The sequence below is a fragment of the Nannobrachium achirus genome (genome assembly GCF_963921795.1).
Source record: "Nannobrachium achirus genome assembly, chromosome: 22".
In the NCBI taxonomy this organism is placed as follows: domain Eukaryota; kingdom Metazoa; phylum Chordata; class Actinopteri; order Myctophiformes; family Myctophidae; genus Nannobrachium; species Nannobrachium achirus.
Genome location: NC_137829.1, coordinates 53,356,159 through 53,373,164, shown reverse-complemented (window position 1 = coordinate 53,373,164; position 17,006 = coordinate 53,356,159). Strand labels below are relative to the sequence as shown.

General features: G+C 44.1%; 1 protein-coding gene across 1 annotated transcript in view; it reads left to right on the top strand.

Annotated features, from left to right (window-relative positions):
• septin10 (septin 10) overlaps positions 1–17,006 on the top strand; it is a 34,019-nt gene that overhangs the window by 12,059 nt on the left and 4,954 nt on the right. Inside the window, exons 5-8 of the mRNA XM_080753802.1 lie at positions 6,585–6,746; positions 12,603–12,699; positions 16,023–16,191; positions 16,998–17,006. The exon at positions 16,998–17,006 is cut by the window's right edge and continues 124 nt beyond it. Coding sequence (XP_080609928.1) covers positions 6,585–6,746; positions 12,603–12,699; positions 16,023–16,191; positions 16,998–17,006 — 437 coding nt within the window. The remainder of the gene's footprint in view (positions 1–6,584; positions 6,747–12,602; positions 12,700–16,022; positions 16,192–16,997) is intronic.

The window sequence follows — 17,006 nt, the reverse complement described above, 5'->3', positions numbered from 1 at the left end:
GGTTTTTCAGGGCGATTCTAAAGGATGCTAGTGATCCACACTCCTTTAAGGCCTTCGGTAGGGCGTTCCACATTTTGGTTGTATAGCATAGTTTGACCCTTTGTTTGAGTTGACTTTGGGTGGAACGTGATCTGTGACGCTGCCTCTTTTTTTGTAATTGTGGACATCCTTAACCTTTATAAAGTATTTTGCCAGGTACATGGGTATCTTAGTGGTGTAGTGTATCTTGTACACCAGGGCGGGGTTGCACCAGCTGTTACTAAGTTATAACGTAGCCTAGTTGTAACGTAAATGGCTTCTAAGTCAAGACTTACGCATTACTAAAACTAGCCCTTACCCGTTCAAAGATATGAGCTCCAAAATGATGTGCAGTGTGTGGGTTATGGGGTGCACACAGTATATGAGGGATGGAAAGTAACTTTAACTGGTGCTTGCATGATAATATGTAGGAGCATCAATGTAAGAAACCCGTTTCGTTTAATGGCTACAGAGATACTGTCCCCCCCCCCCCAGCCCGCCCGCCCACCCGCCTGCACACACACCCGCCTGCCTGCACACACACACACACACACACACAGACACACACAGCTGGTTAAACATGTTGCCTCATGCTAGATGCAGAATAGATTAGCCTCAAGCTAGATGCAGAATAGATAGTAGATACACCATAAAAATGCTAATATACAGCATACGATTTGTGAAAGTGACAAATGGGCTTCACAGTTATGTTAGGTGTGTTCATATGCTAATTGTGATGCGATTTCAGATCAATTGCTCCAGCCACTGAGGAGAAACGCTGTTTCAGACAGACAGACACTCACTCACTCACTCACTCACTCAGACAGACAGACATTTGCAAAATTATAGTATAGATGTCAGCTGTTGCACCACACACATTTGTTCTTACGTATCTCTAAGTAACAACTAAATATTTACACCACCCCTTGGGCAGCACTAAGTCCTTACTAAGTAACCTATCTCTATGGGAGTAGAGCTACTTCACTACTAACGTGGCAGACAGCATTATATCGGCTATTAATTAATTCAACAATGAAACGACCCATCTGTTTAAAACATACATTAAGCCCTATATACATTTCGGCCATTTGAAAATAGCCGATCTACAAGCTCACGATGTGTCTGCTATTAATAGAGTATTTCTATATTGCAGGATTGAAACTTTTTTAATTAATTTGAGTACTTTTCAACCACTGCATATATACAGCACAACAGCCAATTGAACGGTGCACTCTCTTCCCCTGTGTCTCCAAATATGCGCTGCCCTGCGTTACTTCACAACGGGGGAAAATGTATGAGGCCAATATAATTTGTGATACAATCCGTTTGCAGGGCAGTGCGCTGCGCAGGGACTTGTGTACATGCCAGTGGAGAGACGGAGCTCTCTGTTGACAAAAGACGATACAAGCTTTATTTCCTTACTAGTAGAAACAGTTCGTTTTCATTGGATTCGGGAGCTATGACGTCATTTTATGCGACTATACATTACTTTAGGAACAGTCTACGCATTACTAGTTACGTTATGCCTTAAGAAGTCGTGGTGCAACACCTGTTAGTAACTCACTTAGTTACAAACTAACTAGTAGTTGCTAAGCCTCTAGTAAGGACTTTACTCCCTAACTTAGGGCAGAACTTACGTTCTGGTGGTGCAACTGGCCCCAGGCCCATTGCAAGTTGCTGTACTCTGTCATCTACTCTGAGCCACCCCACTCTTAACTGGTGAGTAGTGGTGAGGTGAGTCTGATAGGGAAGGTTAAGCAGGACCCTGATTAGTTTGTTTTGGGCTGTTTGGAGTTTAGTTTTCAGCGCTTGTGGGGCATCACGATACTATTAATCGTTAATCCTATTCATTTACCAACCACACACCTTTCAGGCTGCTATAATGAAAGTAGGGGCCAAGCACACATTTCATGCAGATATCCTTTTCTACTGACTTACTGTTTACGCACAGGGTTAGCTGTATGCACACTACAGAGGCTTACTGGTGGTTACATTTTGAGTTGATCTGCTAGAAGCAGAACATCTTTATAATTACGGTAATATAATTTACACAAACACTACTGTTTGTGTAAAGAAACTGCTGTCTGTTACAAGTCACTGTCTCACAAGTGTTTTGGTTTTGAAGAACAAGAAGCTATGATTAAATATACATTCATACTGTTCAAAAGACGGACTCGGACCAAGGATCCCATACCACGTGTGTGTGTGTGTGTGTGTGTGTGTGTGTGTGTGTGTGTGTGTGTGTGTGTGTGTGTGTGTGTGTGTGTGTGTGTGTGTGTGTGTGTGTGTGTGTGTGTGTGTGTGTGTGTGTGTGTGTGTGTGTGTGTGTGTGTGTGTGTGTGTGTGTGTGTGTGTGTGTGTGTGTGTGGGGCAGATAGTTTGTATATGCTTGTGTGCATCTGTGCGGGAACTCATTCAAAAACAATAACCCTTATCGTCGATGCCTCTTCAGCTCATAATTAATTTTTATGCGATGCTGGAGAGCCCTGGGCTGCTGACTGCATGTTGTGTAAACTAGATGTGCTCCTCTATGGAGAGCCCTGCTGACTGCATGTTGTGTAGACTAGATGTTCCTCTATGGAGAGCCCTGCTGACTGCATGTTGTGTAGACTAGATGTTCCTCTATGGAGAGCCCTGCTGACTGCATGTTGTGTAGACTAGATCTGCTCCTCTATGGAGAGCCCTGCTGACTGCATGTTGTGTAGACTAGATGTTCCTCTATGGAGAGCCCTGCTGACTGCATGTTGTGTAGACTAGATGTTCCTCTATGGAGAGCCCTGCTGACTGCATGTTGTGTAGACTAGATGTTCCTCTATGGAGAGCCCTGCTGACTGCATGTTGTGTAGACTAGATGTTCCTCTATGGAGAGCCCTGCTGACTGCATGTTGTGTAGACTAGATGTTCCTCTATGGAGAGCCCTGCTGACTGCATGTTGTGTAGACTAGATGTTCCTCTATGGAGAGCCCTGCTGACTGCATGTTGTGTAGACTAGATCTGCTCCTCTATGGAGAGCCCTGCTGACTGCATGTTGTGTAGACTAAATGTTCCTCTATGGAGAGCCCTGCTGACTGCATGTTGTGTAGACTAGATGTTCCTCTATGGAGAGCCCTGCTGACTGCATGTTGTGTAGACTAGATGTTCCTCTATGGAGAGCCCTGCTGACTGCATGTTGTGTAGACTAGATGTTCCTCTATGGAGAGCCCTGCTGACTGCATGTTGTGTAGACTAGATGTTCCTCTATGGAGAGCCCTGCTGACTGCATGTTGTGTAGACTAGATGTTCCTCTATGGAGAGCCCTGCTGACTGCATGTTGTGTAGACTAGATGTTCCTCTATGGAGAGCCCTGCTGACTGCATGTTGTGTAGACTAGATGTTCCTCTATGGAGAGCCCTGCTGACTGCATGTTGTGTAGACTAGATGTTCCTCTATGGAGAGCCCTGCTGACTGCATGTTGTGTAGACTAGATGTTCCTCTATGGAGAGCCCTGCTGACTGCATGTTGTGTAGACTAGATGTTCCTCTATGGAGAGCCCTGCTGACTGCATGTTGTGTAGACTAGATGTTCCTCTATGGAGAGCCCTGCTGACTGCATGTTGTGTAGACTAGAGATGGCAAGACACTCAGACAGGCTGCCATTACGCTCCCAGACTTTATTTTTATTGGAGCTGTGTGAAGCACAGGCTCCCTATACGTGGCCGTGTGGGTCTGTCTGTGTGTCTGTCTGTCTGTCTGTCTGTGTGTGTGTCTGTATGTAGCCTGAACTTCCTAAACTTCGGCACGCCACTAGTCCCACAGTTTTGCCACCACACACTCGCGCCATATGTCAAATCGAACGGCTTACTCGGGAATCGTGGGCTATTACTTTTCTAAGAGAAAGGTTCTATAGTTTAATTGATATTAATTTATTAGTGAATTAATTTTCCCCATTGACTTATAATGGGAATCGCAAAAACTCACATTCAATTATTTGTCTCTCGCAAACCATAGGGGCTAGAGTTTCAAGACTTGGAGAGGAGGTTCATAATGATTTCAGATTAAATAAAAAAATAATTGTGTCATTTGGCCGCATGGTGGCGCCATAACACCCCACTTTACGTTTTGGCCTGTAACTCTTGAACCGTAGGTCGGAAAATTAAAAATATTTTTTCCCTGGATTCCTTGGGTCATGACGCATCTCCCCATATAGGCCACGCCCATTTGCGCCATGATAGATTTTCCGCCATCTTGAATTTTCTCCAAAACACACTTTTTGCTCCTTTTCCTACATATTTTCTTCAAATGTCACAAAAATCGGTACACATGATCCACACACACACACACACACACACACACACACACACACACACACACACACACACACACACACACAGCTCCACTTCACACGGGTGTGATTTTTTTTTTTTATTCTTTCTGCCAGCTGGCGACAACTGACAGTGAATGTCAGTGACATTTATAGCCTCTGGAAAGTGATTACAAGCTTGCGGCGAGGGAGCGAGGCATGACTGAGTATTATTATGTTATTATTATGTCTGGTTGGATGCTGAGAAGGCTAACCATCCCAATAAACAAAACCCTTCCCCTTTGCTCCGGTGGTGGTCTGACACTTTCCCATGCTCTGTGTGTGTGTGTGTGTGTGTGTGTGTGTGTGTGTGTGTGTGTGTGTGTGTGTGTGTGTGTGTGTGTGTGTGTGTGTGTGTGTGTGTGTGTGTGTGTGTGTGTTTTTCCGTGTTTGTGTGAGCTCTACAGTGTACGTAACCCGGTCATTTGCATGTCAATGGGGTGGAAAGAGTGCTGGAATGCTGCAATCTCCTCTCTCTCTCTCTCTCTCTCTCTCTCTCTCTCTCTCTCTCTCTCTCGCTCTAGCCTTCCCTTTGTCACTGTGCAGAGAGGGAGAGAAAGAGACATTTGTTGGTTGAAACCACATCACTGACACAGAAAACACATTCAGTCACTCAGACAGTTATTGGTATGCATTTACCAGCAACATTTTTCTTTCTTCAGAAATGGTGTGTGTGTGTGTGTGTGTGTGTGTGTGTGTGTGTGTGTGTGTGTGTGTGTGTGTGAGTGTGAGAGTGTGTGAGTCTGGCTGTAGATTGTGCGGTACGACAGGCATGTGCCGACACAAGGGCTCCATCCCAAGCATGTCTTGGGTTCAAGGCAACGCATGCAGGCAGACAGACCGGACAGACAGACAGACAGACAGACGGACAGGCAGGCAGACAGACAGAGGATTGGAATGCTGGCTAAGGCTCCATAGACTTTCGGGGCGGCAGTCCCCAGTTTCATGGGCTCAGCACAGGATAGGACAGATTGCTAAAGAGTTAGTCCAGTTCAATATGTCCAAACATGAATGGTTTGTTCAAGTTTTCGGGGGATTTTGAAAACTATATATTTTTGGAAACTTCAGAGTATAACAACTCAGAAAATCCATGATTCCATTTGTAAAATCCCTAGGGGAATTTTGACAGCTGCTGCTGAATCAATAAAAACCTCTAGTTTTGCCCCTCACATGCTACTTAAAGAAGATTTTTTGGGGGTATTTTTTTCCTTCATAGTATTAGTGTATAGTAAGTGAATGAGACACAGACTTTCAGCAGCTGTCAACAATTCCCCTACGGATTTTGCAAATGGAATCATGGATTTTCTGATTTGTTACAGTATACTCTAAAGTTTCCAAAAATATATAGTTTTCATAATCCTGTTAAGTGACTGTTATGTGCACTCTTTTGTTTGGCACTGTTTGCTAAGTTATGCTTGAGTAGCTTTTTTTGTGTGTGTGACGTGTCACTTATGAGCGTTGAATGTTTCGTGGTCACTTTATGTATATAGTCGTCTTCTCTTTTTGCAATAGCTTTCGACACTTTATGTTTTATTTATCTTTTTTTGTGCTTGCTCTTTGGACTGTATACTACAGTACTCTTTTTCTTTTTCTTACTTCTCTGTAACTTGTAACCTTAACTGCTGTGCTGCCTCTGGGCAACTGAATTACCCCTGTGGGATAATAAAGGTATCTATCTATCTATGTATCTATCTATCTATCCCCCGAAAATTTGAACGAAATTACACAAGCGACTTGACTAAGTGAGGAAGGAACGTATGCTTGTTATTTCAACCCTAACAGCATTGTAACAGCAGTACCTCACGTGTTCAACTCTCCTATGGCCATTGCTGCTCACGTGTGTAACAACGCAGGTTTTCAGTCACCACACCAGGACTGATTTCACTCATTTGGATTCCATAGAAGTTAGCATGTCTTCTATGAACGTATGTTGTACACACTCAAAAGGGTTAATGGTTAGTTAAGATTAAAGCATATTTGAAGTGGTCAAACTAGTGATGGAATTCATGTTCAGAAGCAACATCCATAAACATGAATGTTCTCAGAAAAGCTTCTGCCTTGTCTGGGTATGCAAGACTACTCCAGAGTTACTGACCTGGGAGGAATGCCAAAATGTAGTTTATTTTCTGCCATTTTGGCCAGAAAATAGTTGCTAAACGCAAGAGAGAAAATATATGTATTAACACATTCACTCCTCTCTCTCTCTCTGTGTGTGTGTCTCTCTCAAGGTGAACATTATCCCAGTGATTGCCAAGGCAGACACCATCACCAAGAGTGAACTCCACAAGTTCAAGATAAAGATCATGAGTGAGCTGGTGAGCAACGGAGTCCAAATCTACCAGTTCCCCCTGGACGACGAGACGGTGGCCAAGGTCAACACCACCATGAATGTAGGAACACTCTGAACACTGCAATGAGCTGAATGTCTAACACTCTCTGAACACTCTGTGAAAGTAGGAACACTCTCTCACACTGCGATGAGCTTCTCAAACTTTACAATTTCAAGTTCTCCCCGTAACTCTGACAGGGTACAAATGGAACCCTGAGCGGTTAATTTGGTTCCATGTGTACAGTCAGGGCTGTATTTTGATTGTCTTAAAGGAGTAGTTCACCCCCAAAATGACTTTTTTTCTATTGATTACTCATGCCATGGAGACTTGTGAAGAAAAAAAGAGTTGAGCCGTAAGGCAAAGCTCTCTGTCTTTCAAGCAATCTTCGTTCCCACTCTCACCTATGGTCATGAAGTGTGGGTCATGACCGAAAGTATAAGGTCTCGGTTACAAGCGGCCGAAATGAGTTTTCTCAGAAGGGTGGCTGGTATCTTCCTTAGAGATAGGGTGAGAAGTTCAGTCACCCGAGAGAGACTTGGAGTAGAACCGCTGCTCCTTCACTTGGAAAGGAGTCAGCTTAGGTGGTTGGGGCATCTAGTACGGATGCCCCCCGAGCGCCTTCCTAGGAAGGTCCTCGATGCACGTCCCACTGGGAGGAGACCCCGTGGCAGACCAAAGACCAGATGGAAGGATTATATCTCCAAACTGACTTGGGAACGCCTCGGTATACTCCCAGAGGGAGTGGAGGAAGGAAAAGATAAGGAAATCTGGAAGTCTCAGTTGGAACTGTTACCCCCGCGACCCGATTCCGGATAAGCGGTTGAAGATGGATGGATGGATGGACAGACATATCCCGCTGCTCAGCTCTGCCCCGAGGCGCAGTAGAGATGTGACGTTCACGAACGATTCTACTCTTTTGAACGGCTCTTTTAAATGAACGATGGTTCTGGATCGCGGGAGCCGTTCCTTGAGTGAGAGTGTCGAGAACAGATTCAGAATCAACAGATCATCCACAAGGGAGGCACAGGCCATGATCAGACTGATGCCTCGTCCCACTCGCAGGGCACGTTCCAGGAGTTCCAGGACTAGTTGGCTTTATAATGGCACAGCGCGCAGTAGGCGGAAACACAACGATTAGCCAAACCAGAAAACGCAGGGCTGTTGTAACACTAACAGTGTGTTGTTGCTTTTTTACAAAGCTGAATTTTTAATATGGTCGGATGGTGGTTGTTGTTGTTGTAGCTTGAGGTAGCATTGGCTGCTACTGAGTGCTACAAGACGACAAGACACTCAATGGTGGTTGAAACGGTGTTACCGATAACCGCGGTGCTGACGCGGACTATATTTTCTGTGTTAAAAATCTCATACCGTTGCAAGTTACCCTACTACTGCCCCTACGGTTGACAACGGTGGCCGCGGGTACTTCTTGCTACCGACAAATCGTGTACGTTCATTTGGGAGCTGTATGTAAAGGTCGGACCTAAATCATACGGACAATTACGGACTGGGAGAAAGACATGAAATGGATCAAAGAAACCAAATCTCTCTCACCCTCCGTTTCTTGTGTATTCCTGCGGTCCTTATGTACTACTATGCATGGTACTCTAGCAGTGAAAGTATCAGTACAGTGTTACTTGGAGGTCAGAACGACACAGAGGTGATGGATTCAGCCTTCACTTCATTCAGAGTGACCTTGAACAGCCACCGCAGCAGTCTGTTCTGGCGGTCCCTGGAAAGGGTGATCTTACTGTCTTCATGTCTCTCTGTTGACAGGGTGAACTTACTGTCTTCATGTCTCTCTGTTGACAGGGTGAACTTACTGTCTTCATGTCTCTCTGTTGACAGGGTGAACTTACTGTCTTCATGTCTCACTGTTGACAGGGTGAACTTACTGTCTTCATGTCTCTCTGTTGACAGGGTGAACTTACTGTCTTCATGTCTCTCTGTTGACAGGGTGAACTTACTGTCTTCATGTCTCTCTGTTGACAGGGTGAACTTACTGTCTTCATGTCTCTCTGTTGACAGGGTGAACTTACTGTCTTCATGTCTCTCTCTGTTGACAGGGTGAACTTACTGTCTTCATGTCTCTCTCTGTTGACAGGGTGAACTTACTGTCTTCATGTCTCACTCTGTTGACAGGGTGAACTTACTGTCTTCATGTCTCTCTCTGTTGACAGGGTGAACTTACTGTCTTCATGTCTCTCTCTGTTGACAGGGTGAACTTACTGTCTTCATGTCTCACTGTTGACAGGGTGAACTTACTGTCTTCATGTCTCTCTCTGTTGACAGGGTGAACTTACTGTCTTCATGTCTCTCTGTTGACAGGGTGAACTTACTGTCTTCATGTCTCTCTCTGTTGACAGGGTGAACTTACTGTCTTCATGTCTCTCTGTTGACAGGGTGAACTTACTGTCTTCATGTCTCACTCTGTTGACAGGGTGAACTTACTGTCTTCATGTCTCACTCTGATGACAGGGTGAACTTACTGTCTTCATGTCTCTCTGTTGACAGGGTGAACTTACTGTCTTCATGTCTCTCTCTGTTGACAGGGTGAACTTACTGTCTTCATGTCTCTCTCTGTTGACAGGGTGAACTTACTATCTTCATGTCTCTCTGTTGACAGGGTGAACTTACTGTCTTCATGTCTCACTGTTGACAGGGTGAACTTACTGTCTTCATGTCTCTCTCTGTTGACAGGGTGAACTTACTGTCTTCATGTCTCTCTGTTGACAGGGTGAACTTACTGTCTTCATGTCTCACACTGTTGACAGGGTGAACTTACTGTCTTCATGTCTCTCTGTTGACAGGGTGAACTTACTGTCTTCATGTCTCTCTGTTGACAGGGTGAACTTACTGTCTTCATGTCTCTCTGTTGACAGGGTGAACTTACTGTCTTCATGTCTCACTGTTGACAGGGTGAACTTACTGTCTTCATGTCTCACTGTTGACAGGGTGAACTTACTGTCTTCATGTCTCTCTGATGACAGGGTGAACTTACTGTCTTCATGTCTCTCTGATGACAGGGTGAACTTACTGTCTTCATGTCTCACTGTTGACAGGGTGAACTTACTGTCTTCATGTCTCTCTGATGACAGGGTGAACTTACTGTCTTCATGTCTCTCTGATGACAGGGTGAACTTACTGTCTTCATGTCTCTCTGTTGACAGGGTGAACTTACTGTCTTCATGTCTCTCTGTTGACAGGGTGAACTTACTGTCTTCATGTCTCACTGTTGACAGGGTGAACTTACTGTCTTCATGTCTCTCTGTTGACAGGGTGAACTTACTGTCTTCATGTCTCACTGTTGACAGGGTGAACTTACTGTCTTCATGTCTCTCTGTTGACAGGGTGAACTTACTGTCTTCATGTCTCACTGTTGACAGGGTGAACTTACTGTCTTCATGTCTCTCTGTTGACAGGGTGAACTTACTGTCTTCATGTCTCTCTGTTGACAGGGTGAACTTACTGTCTTCATGTCTCACTGTTGACAGGGTGAACTTACTGTCTTCATGTCTCACTGTTGACAGGGTGAACTTACTGTCTTCATGTCTCTCTGTTGACAGGGTGAACTTACTGTCTTCATGTCTCACTGTTGACAGGGTGAACTTACTGTCTTCATGTCTCTCTGTTGACAGGGTGAACTTACTGTCTTCATGTCTCACTGTTGACAGGGTGAACTTACTGTCTTCATGTCTCTCTGTTGACAGGGTGAACTTACTGTCTTCATGTCTCTCTGTTGACAGGGTGAACTTACTGTCTTCATGTCTCACTGTTGACAGGGTGAACTTACTGTCTTCATGTCTCACTGTTGACAGGGTGAACTTACTGTCTTCATGTCTCTCTGTTGACAGGGTGAACTTACTGTCTTCATGTCTCACTGTTGACAGGGTGAACTTACTGTCTTCATGTCTCTCTGTTGACAGGGTGAACTTACTGTCTTCATGTCTCACTGTTGACAGGGTGAACTTACTGTCTTCATGTCTCTCTGTTGACAGGGTGAACTTACTGTCTTCATGTCTCACTGTTGACAGGGTGAACTTACTGTCTTCATGTCTCTCTGTTGACAGGGTGAACTTACTGTCTTCATGTCTCTCTGTTGACAGAGTGAACTTACTGTCTTCATGTCTCTCTGTTGACAGGGTGAACTTACTGTCTTCATGTCTCACTGTTGACAGGGTGAACTTACTGTCTTCATGTCTCTCTGTTGACAGGGTGAACTTACTGTCTTCATGTCTCACTGTTGACAGGGTGAACTTACTGTCTTCATGTCTCTCTGTTGACAGGGTGAACTTACTGTCTTCATGTCTCTCTGTTGACAGGGTGAACTTACTGTCTTCATGTCTCTCTGTTGACAGGGTGAACTTACTGTCTTCATGTCTCTCTGATGACAGGGTGAACTTACTGTCTTCATGTCTCTCTGATGACAGGGTGAACTTACTGTCTTCATGTCTCACTGTTGACAGGGTGAACTTACTGTCTTCATGTCTCTCTGATGACAGGGTGAACTTACTGTCTTCATGTCTCTCTGATGACAGGGTGAACTTACTGTCTTCATGTCTCACTGTTGACAGGGTGAACTTACTGTCTTCATGTCTCTCTGTTGACAGGGTGAACTTACTGTCTTCATGTCTCACTGTTGACAGGGTGAACTTACTGTCTTCATGTCTCACTCTGTTGACAGGGTGAACTTACTGTCTTCATGTCTCACTCTGTTGACAGGGTGAACTTACTGTCTTCATGTCTCACTCTGATGACAGGGTGAACTTACTGTCTTCATGTCTCTCTGTTGACAGGGTGAACTTACTGTCTTCATGTCTCTCTGATGACAGGGTGAACTTACTGTCTTCATGTCTCTCTGTTAACAGGGTGAACTTACTGTCTTCATGTCTCTCTGTTGACAGGGTGAACTTACTGTCTTCATGTCTCTCTCTGTTGACAGGGTGAACTTACTGTCTTCATGTCTCTCTCTGTTGACAGGGTGAACTTACTGTCTTCATGTCTCTCTGTTGACAGGGTGAACTTACTGTCTTCATGTCTCTCTGTTGACAGGGTGAACTTACTGTCTTCATGTCTCTCTGTTGACAGGGTGAACTTACTGTCTTCATGTCTCACTGTTGACAGGGTGAACTTACTGTCTTCATGTCTCTCTGTTGACAGGGTGAACTTACTGTCTTCATGTCTCACTGTTGACAGGGTGAACTTACTGTCTTCATGTCTCTCTGTTGACAGGGTGAACTTACTGTCTTCATGTCTCTCTGTTGACAGGGTGAACTTACTGTCTTCATGTCTCTCTGTTGACAGGGTGAACTTACTGTCTTCATGTCTCTCTGTTGACAGGGTGAACTTACTGTCTTCATGTCTCTCTGATGACAGGGTGAACTTACTGTCTTCATGTCTCTCTGTTGACAGGGTGAACTTACTGTCTTCATGTCTCTCTGTTGACAGGGTGAACTTACTGTCTTCATGTCTCTCTGATGACAGGGTGAACTTACTGTCTTCATGTCTCTCTGTTGACAGGGTGAACTTACTGTCTTCATGTCTCTCTGTTGACAGGGTGAACTTACTGTCTTCATGTCTCTCTGTTGACAGGGTGAACTTACTGTCTTCATGTCTCTCTGTTGACAGGGTGAACTTACTGTCTTCATGTCTCTCTGATGACAGGGTGAACTTACTGTCTTCATGTCTCACTGTTGACAGGGTGAACTTACTGTCTTCATGTCTCTCTGTTGACAGGGTGAACTTACTGTCTTCATGTCTCTCTGTTGACAGGGTGAACTTACTGTCTTCATGTCTCTCTGTTGACAGGGTGAACTTACTGTCTTCATGTCTCTCTGTTGACAGGGTGAACTTACTGTCTTCATGTCTCTCTGTTGACAGGGTGAACTTACTGTCTTCCATGGCTCTCTATGTTCACAGGGCCACCTGCCATTCGCTGTGGTGGGCAGCACGGAGGAGGTGATGGTGGGCAACAAGATGGTGAAGGCTCGCCAGTATCCCTGGGGTGTGGTGCAAGGTAGGTCACCTCAGAGTGTGTGTGTGTGTGTGTGTGTGTGTGTGTGTGTGTGTGTGTGTGTGTGTGTGTGTGTGTGTGTGTGTGTGTGTGTGTGTGTGTGTGTGTGTGTGTGTGTGTGTGTGTGTGTGTGTGTGTGTGTGTCTGGACAAGGTGTATTAGTGAATGAACTCAGTCAGCAGAAACGTTGCACAGGGCTTCAGTGCTATTGAGCAGTGGTTCTCAACCTTCTCAGGCCGCGACCACCAAAATAATCCTATTTTAACCCCACCCTGACGAGCACTAAGAGTTGAGGCATTACATTTTGTATAACACGGTTCTGTTGTGGAAATAGCAGATCTACATGCTCACAACGCCTCGCAACGCGAGGCGTTGTGAGCATGTAAATCGGCTATTTTCACAATTTCTGCCTCTAATATTTGACAGTTTGGCCAATTGTTTAATTTGTCATTTTAGAGGTATTAAAAAGTCCTTAAAGTGTAGGCACCATGAAATTTGCCTTGTAAAACTGTTGACGCATATCTCTAAAGGTCCCCCTAAGTATTTTTTACATATATTTGAGTCATATTAGTTTGAAAATACATAGTTACATTTGAGGTTTATAAATTAATAAGACCAACTGTGGCCATTTTGGGAAATAACTTCGGAAATAAAGTTGTCGCGTGAAAATGACGAAACCAAGAGAATCTCTCCTACCCTCTTGTCTCGGTGAAATGCAAGCTGGACACGCCCATTTCTGCCCCCCCCCCCCCCCCCCTGCCGTTTCCTTGTCAGCACGGCTGCACGGACTGACAGCGCAGCGGTGGAAGAAGTACAAGTAAAAGTATCGATACTACAATGTAGAAATAAACCGTTACAAGAAAATGTCCGTCACGCACTGTGAGCTTGTAGATCGGCTAATTTCAAATGGCCGTATATATAGTGATTAATGAATGGTTTGTAATAATAATTAAACAAAGTATTTTTAATAACTTTTTTAAAATAACTGCAGGGGAGTAAAAGTAGCCTACAATGATTTATTTTGAGATGAAGTGGAGTAGAAATAAAAGTACTGAAAATGTAAAAAACTCCAGTAAAGTAAAAATAAATTGTAGGGTCCTACTTAAGTACAGTATCTGAGTAAATGTAGCCTACTTAGATACCGACTGCAGGCGAGCCGATTAGAAGAAGAGCTGGTCGCGGCTATCTCCGCCTCAAAGTACATCAATACTTGAGTAAATGTAGGCTACTTAGTTACTTTACACTCGACTCACTAGCAGGCTGCACGTAGATGCGAGCGGGCGAGCGGCTCTCAATCTCATCCACTCACAATGATGACAAGCCTCGGTCAAAGTGCTTGGTTTAATGTTTTATTTTAACTCTATCTTCTAATTATTATTCACTTATCCTCACAAATAGCCGCCCTGTCAGGCTGTCCACTATTTATCTTATTTTGTCATGATGATTTGTCCCAGGAACGGCCCGGGAAAGAAAAGCTCCATAAAAATCACCGAGTCACAATGGCTTGTTCATCCCACACATGAACCTCTCATCGCGGCATGAACAGCGAACAGCAGCCGCTATCCACAAAGCCTGGAGCGAAGTCAAGACCCGCCCCTCGCGACTGTAGAAAGTCTTTGAATCGTGCGAGCTGTGCTTCAGCATGAATACAGCGAAATCAGTCAGGACAATTACAAAACATGACACAACGTGTGATAGCATACATATCGTTTGTCATCGTCGCTGACAAAGTTATGTATTTACTGTATTATTAGGGTATATATATATCGTAATTCCCACGGCCAATTCTCCACCGACTTCCATTGGGTCACGTGACCAACATTCCACAAGTGACACGCTGTTTCTGCTCGTCACTTTCCGAGGCGGCTGGGCGGTGCCTCGGGAGTTGAGACCTCCTTCTTCTGACAGCTCTGAATATTAACCCTTTCAGGGTATAGTTGCATTGGCAAATATTTTCACAATTATATCACAATTATTTGGAGACAAAGTAGATCCAATTCTGTTACCCTTCCTTTAAATTGTCACTTTAGAAATGTGCAGATACCCTCTATACACTTAAACTTTATGTTGGTTTGTTTACAGTTGAGTGAGAAAACAATGTTGCACATTAAGTTAATCATCTGGGGACCCCCCCAAAAAAAATTGGGGGACCCACAGGTTGAGAACCACTGCTATTGAGAACTGTGCTGCTGTATGCTTGTGTTATAGTAGGCAAACAAATTATTCTCTTTAATCATTTTTAAAAGGGCTAATAAGTAATAAAGACTCTCTCAAATCTGTTATTCGCTTACAAATTCCTATTTTTATTTAGCATATGCAGTACAGTAGGGAAGCACACGCAGTGAATCTTTATTGTTTACTTTGACACCTAATAAGAGGAACCTTTGTCACGTCAAACATCACTCTATTGTAAAAAGAAAGTGTTTTAACAGAAACATTTAGGTCTTTGAAATACTGATACTATTTGATAGCAACAGATGTGTGTGTGTGTAGTGCTAACATGTGTGTTTGTATAGTGCTAACGTGTGTGTGTGTGTGTGTGTGTGTGTGTGTGTGTGTGTGTGTATAGTGCTAACGTGTGTGTGTGTGTGTGTGTGTGTGTGTGTGTGTGTGTGTGTATAGTGTTAACATGTGTGTGTGTGTGTATAGTGCTAACGTGTGTGTGTGTATAGTGCTAACTAGGGCACTCACGGATAGTGATTTTTAGTATTCAAATTATTCGACCTCAAATTATTCCAATAGTCGAATATTCAACAGGACAGGCCAAACTGTCAAATATTAAGTAAGCAAGAGGCGAACATTGTGAAAATAGCAGATCGACATGCTCACAACGCGAGGCGTTGTGAGCATGTAGATCTGCTATTTTCACAATATTTATCTGCAAAACCGAGTCACATTAAATGTAATGCCTACAATTCCAAGTGCTTGTCAGGGTGGGGGTCCCCAGTTCAAATATGTTTATTTTGGGGGTCATGGCCGAGAACCCCTGGTATAGAGCATTAACAAATTCATCCACCAGGGGCATTGACAACTCATTCTTATGACTTCCTATCTAGCCAAGCTTTATAAACTATATATTTTTAAAAGAGAAAAAAAAAAAAAAAGAAGCGAATACCGGTATTCGACTTCGGTGAACAACGTCGAATAGTGACTTTTATATTCGAATATTTGGTGAATGCCCTAATGCTAAAGTGTGTGTGTGTGTGTGTGTGTGTGTGTGTGTGTGTGTGTGTGTGTGTGTGTGTGTGTGTGTGTGTGTGTGTGTGTGTGTGTGTGTGTGTGTGTGTGTGTGTGTGTGTGTGTGTGTGTGTGTGTGTGTGTGTCAGTGGAGAATGAGAACCACTGTGACTTTGTGAAGCTGAGGGAGATGCTGATCTGCATCAACATGGAGGATCTGCGTGAGCAGACACACACGAGGCACTACGAGCTGTACCGCCGCTGTAAGCTGGAGGAGATGGGCTTCAAGGACACTGGACCAGAGTGCAAGCCTGTCAGGTCAGAAACACACACACACGCACACACACACACACACACACACGTTAGCACTACACACACACACACACACACACACACACACACACACACACACACACACACAGACAGGGTTCCCACACATTTTTACAAATTAATTTCCCAAACTTTTCCAAAATATTTAACCCAATTCCCAGGACTATATAACAATAATTCAGCTCAATATCAGGTCACTTACTCCTATGCGCAATGCTCAAAGACAGGTAGTGTATGCCAGTGGTTCTCAACCTTTTCAGGCCGTGACCCCCAAAATAATCATATTTTAACTGGGGACCCTCCACCCTGACGAGCACTAAGAGTTGAGGAATTTTGTATAACACGGTTCTATTGTGAAAATAGCAGATCTACATGCTCACAACGCCTCGCAACGAGCATGTGGATCTGCTATTTTCACAATTTCTGCCTCTACTATTTGACAATTTGGCCAATGTTTAATTTGTCATTTCAGAGGTATTAACAAAATCAGTAACCAAAGACAATGCATAGCTATATTTTCCAGGACCGTCTAGGACCCTTGATAAATTCCAAAACTTTTCCAGTACTGGAAAAACATTTTTCTAATTTCAAAATATTTCCAGGAATTCCATGACCGTGGGAACCCTGCACACACACCTGCTACACTGTCCTCTGTTGTCATATTTCACATTGAAATGGTGTTTGTGTGTGTGTGCGTGTGTGTGTGTGTGTGTGCGCGCGTTGTGTGTGTGTGCGTGCGTGCGTGCGTGCGTGCATGCGTGCGTGCGTGCGTGCGTGTGTGTGTGTGTGTGCAGCTTGCAGCA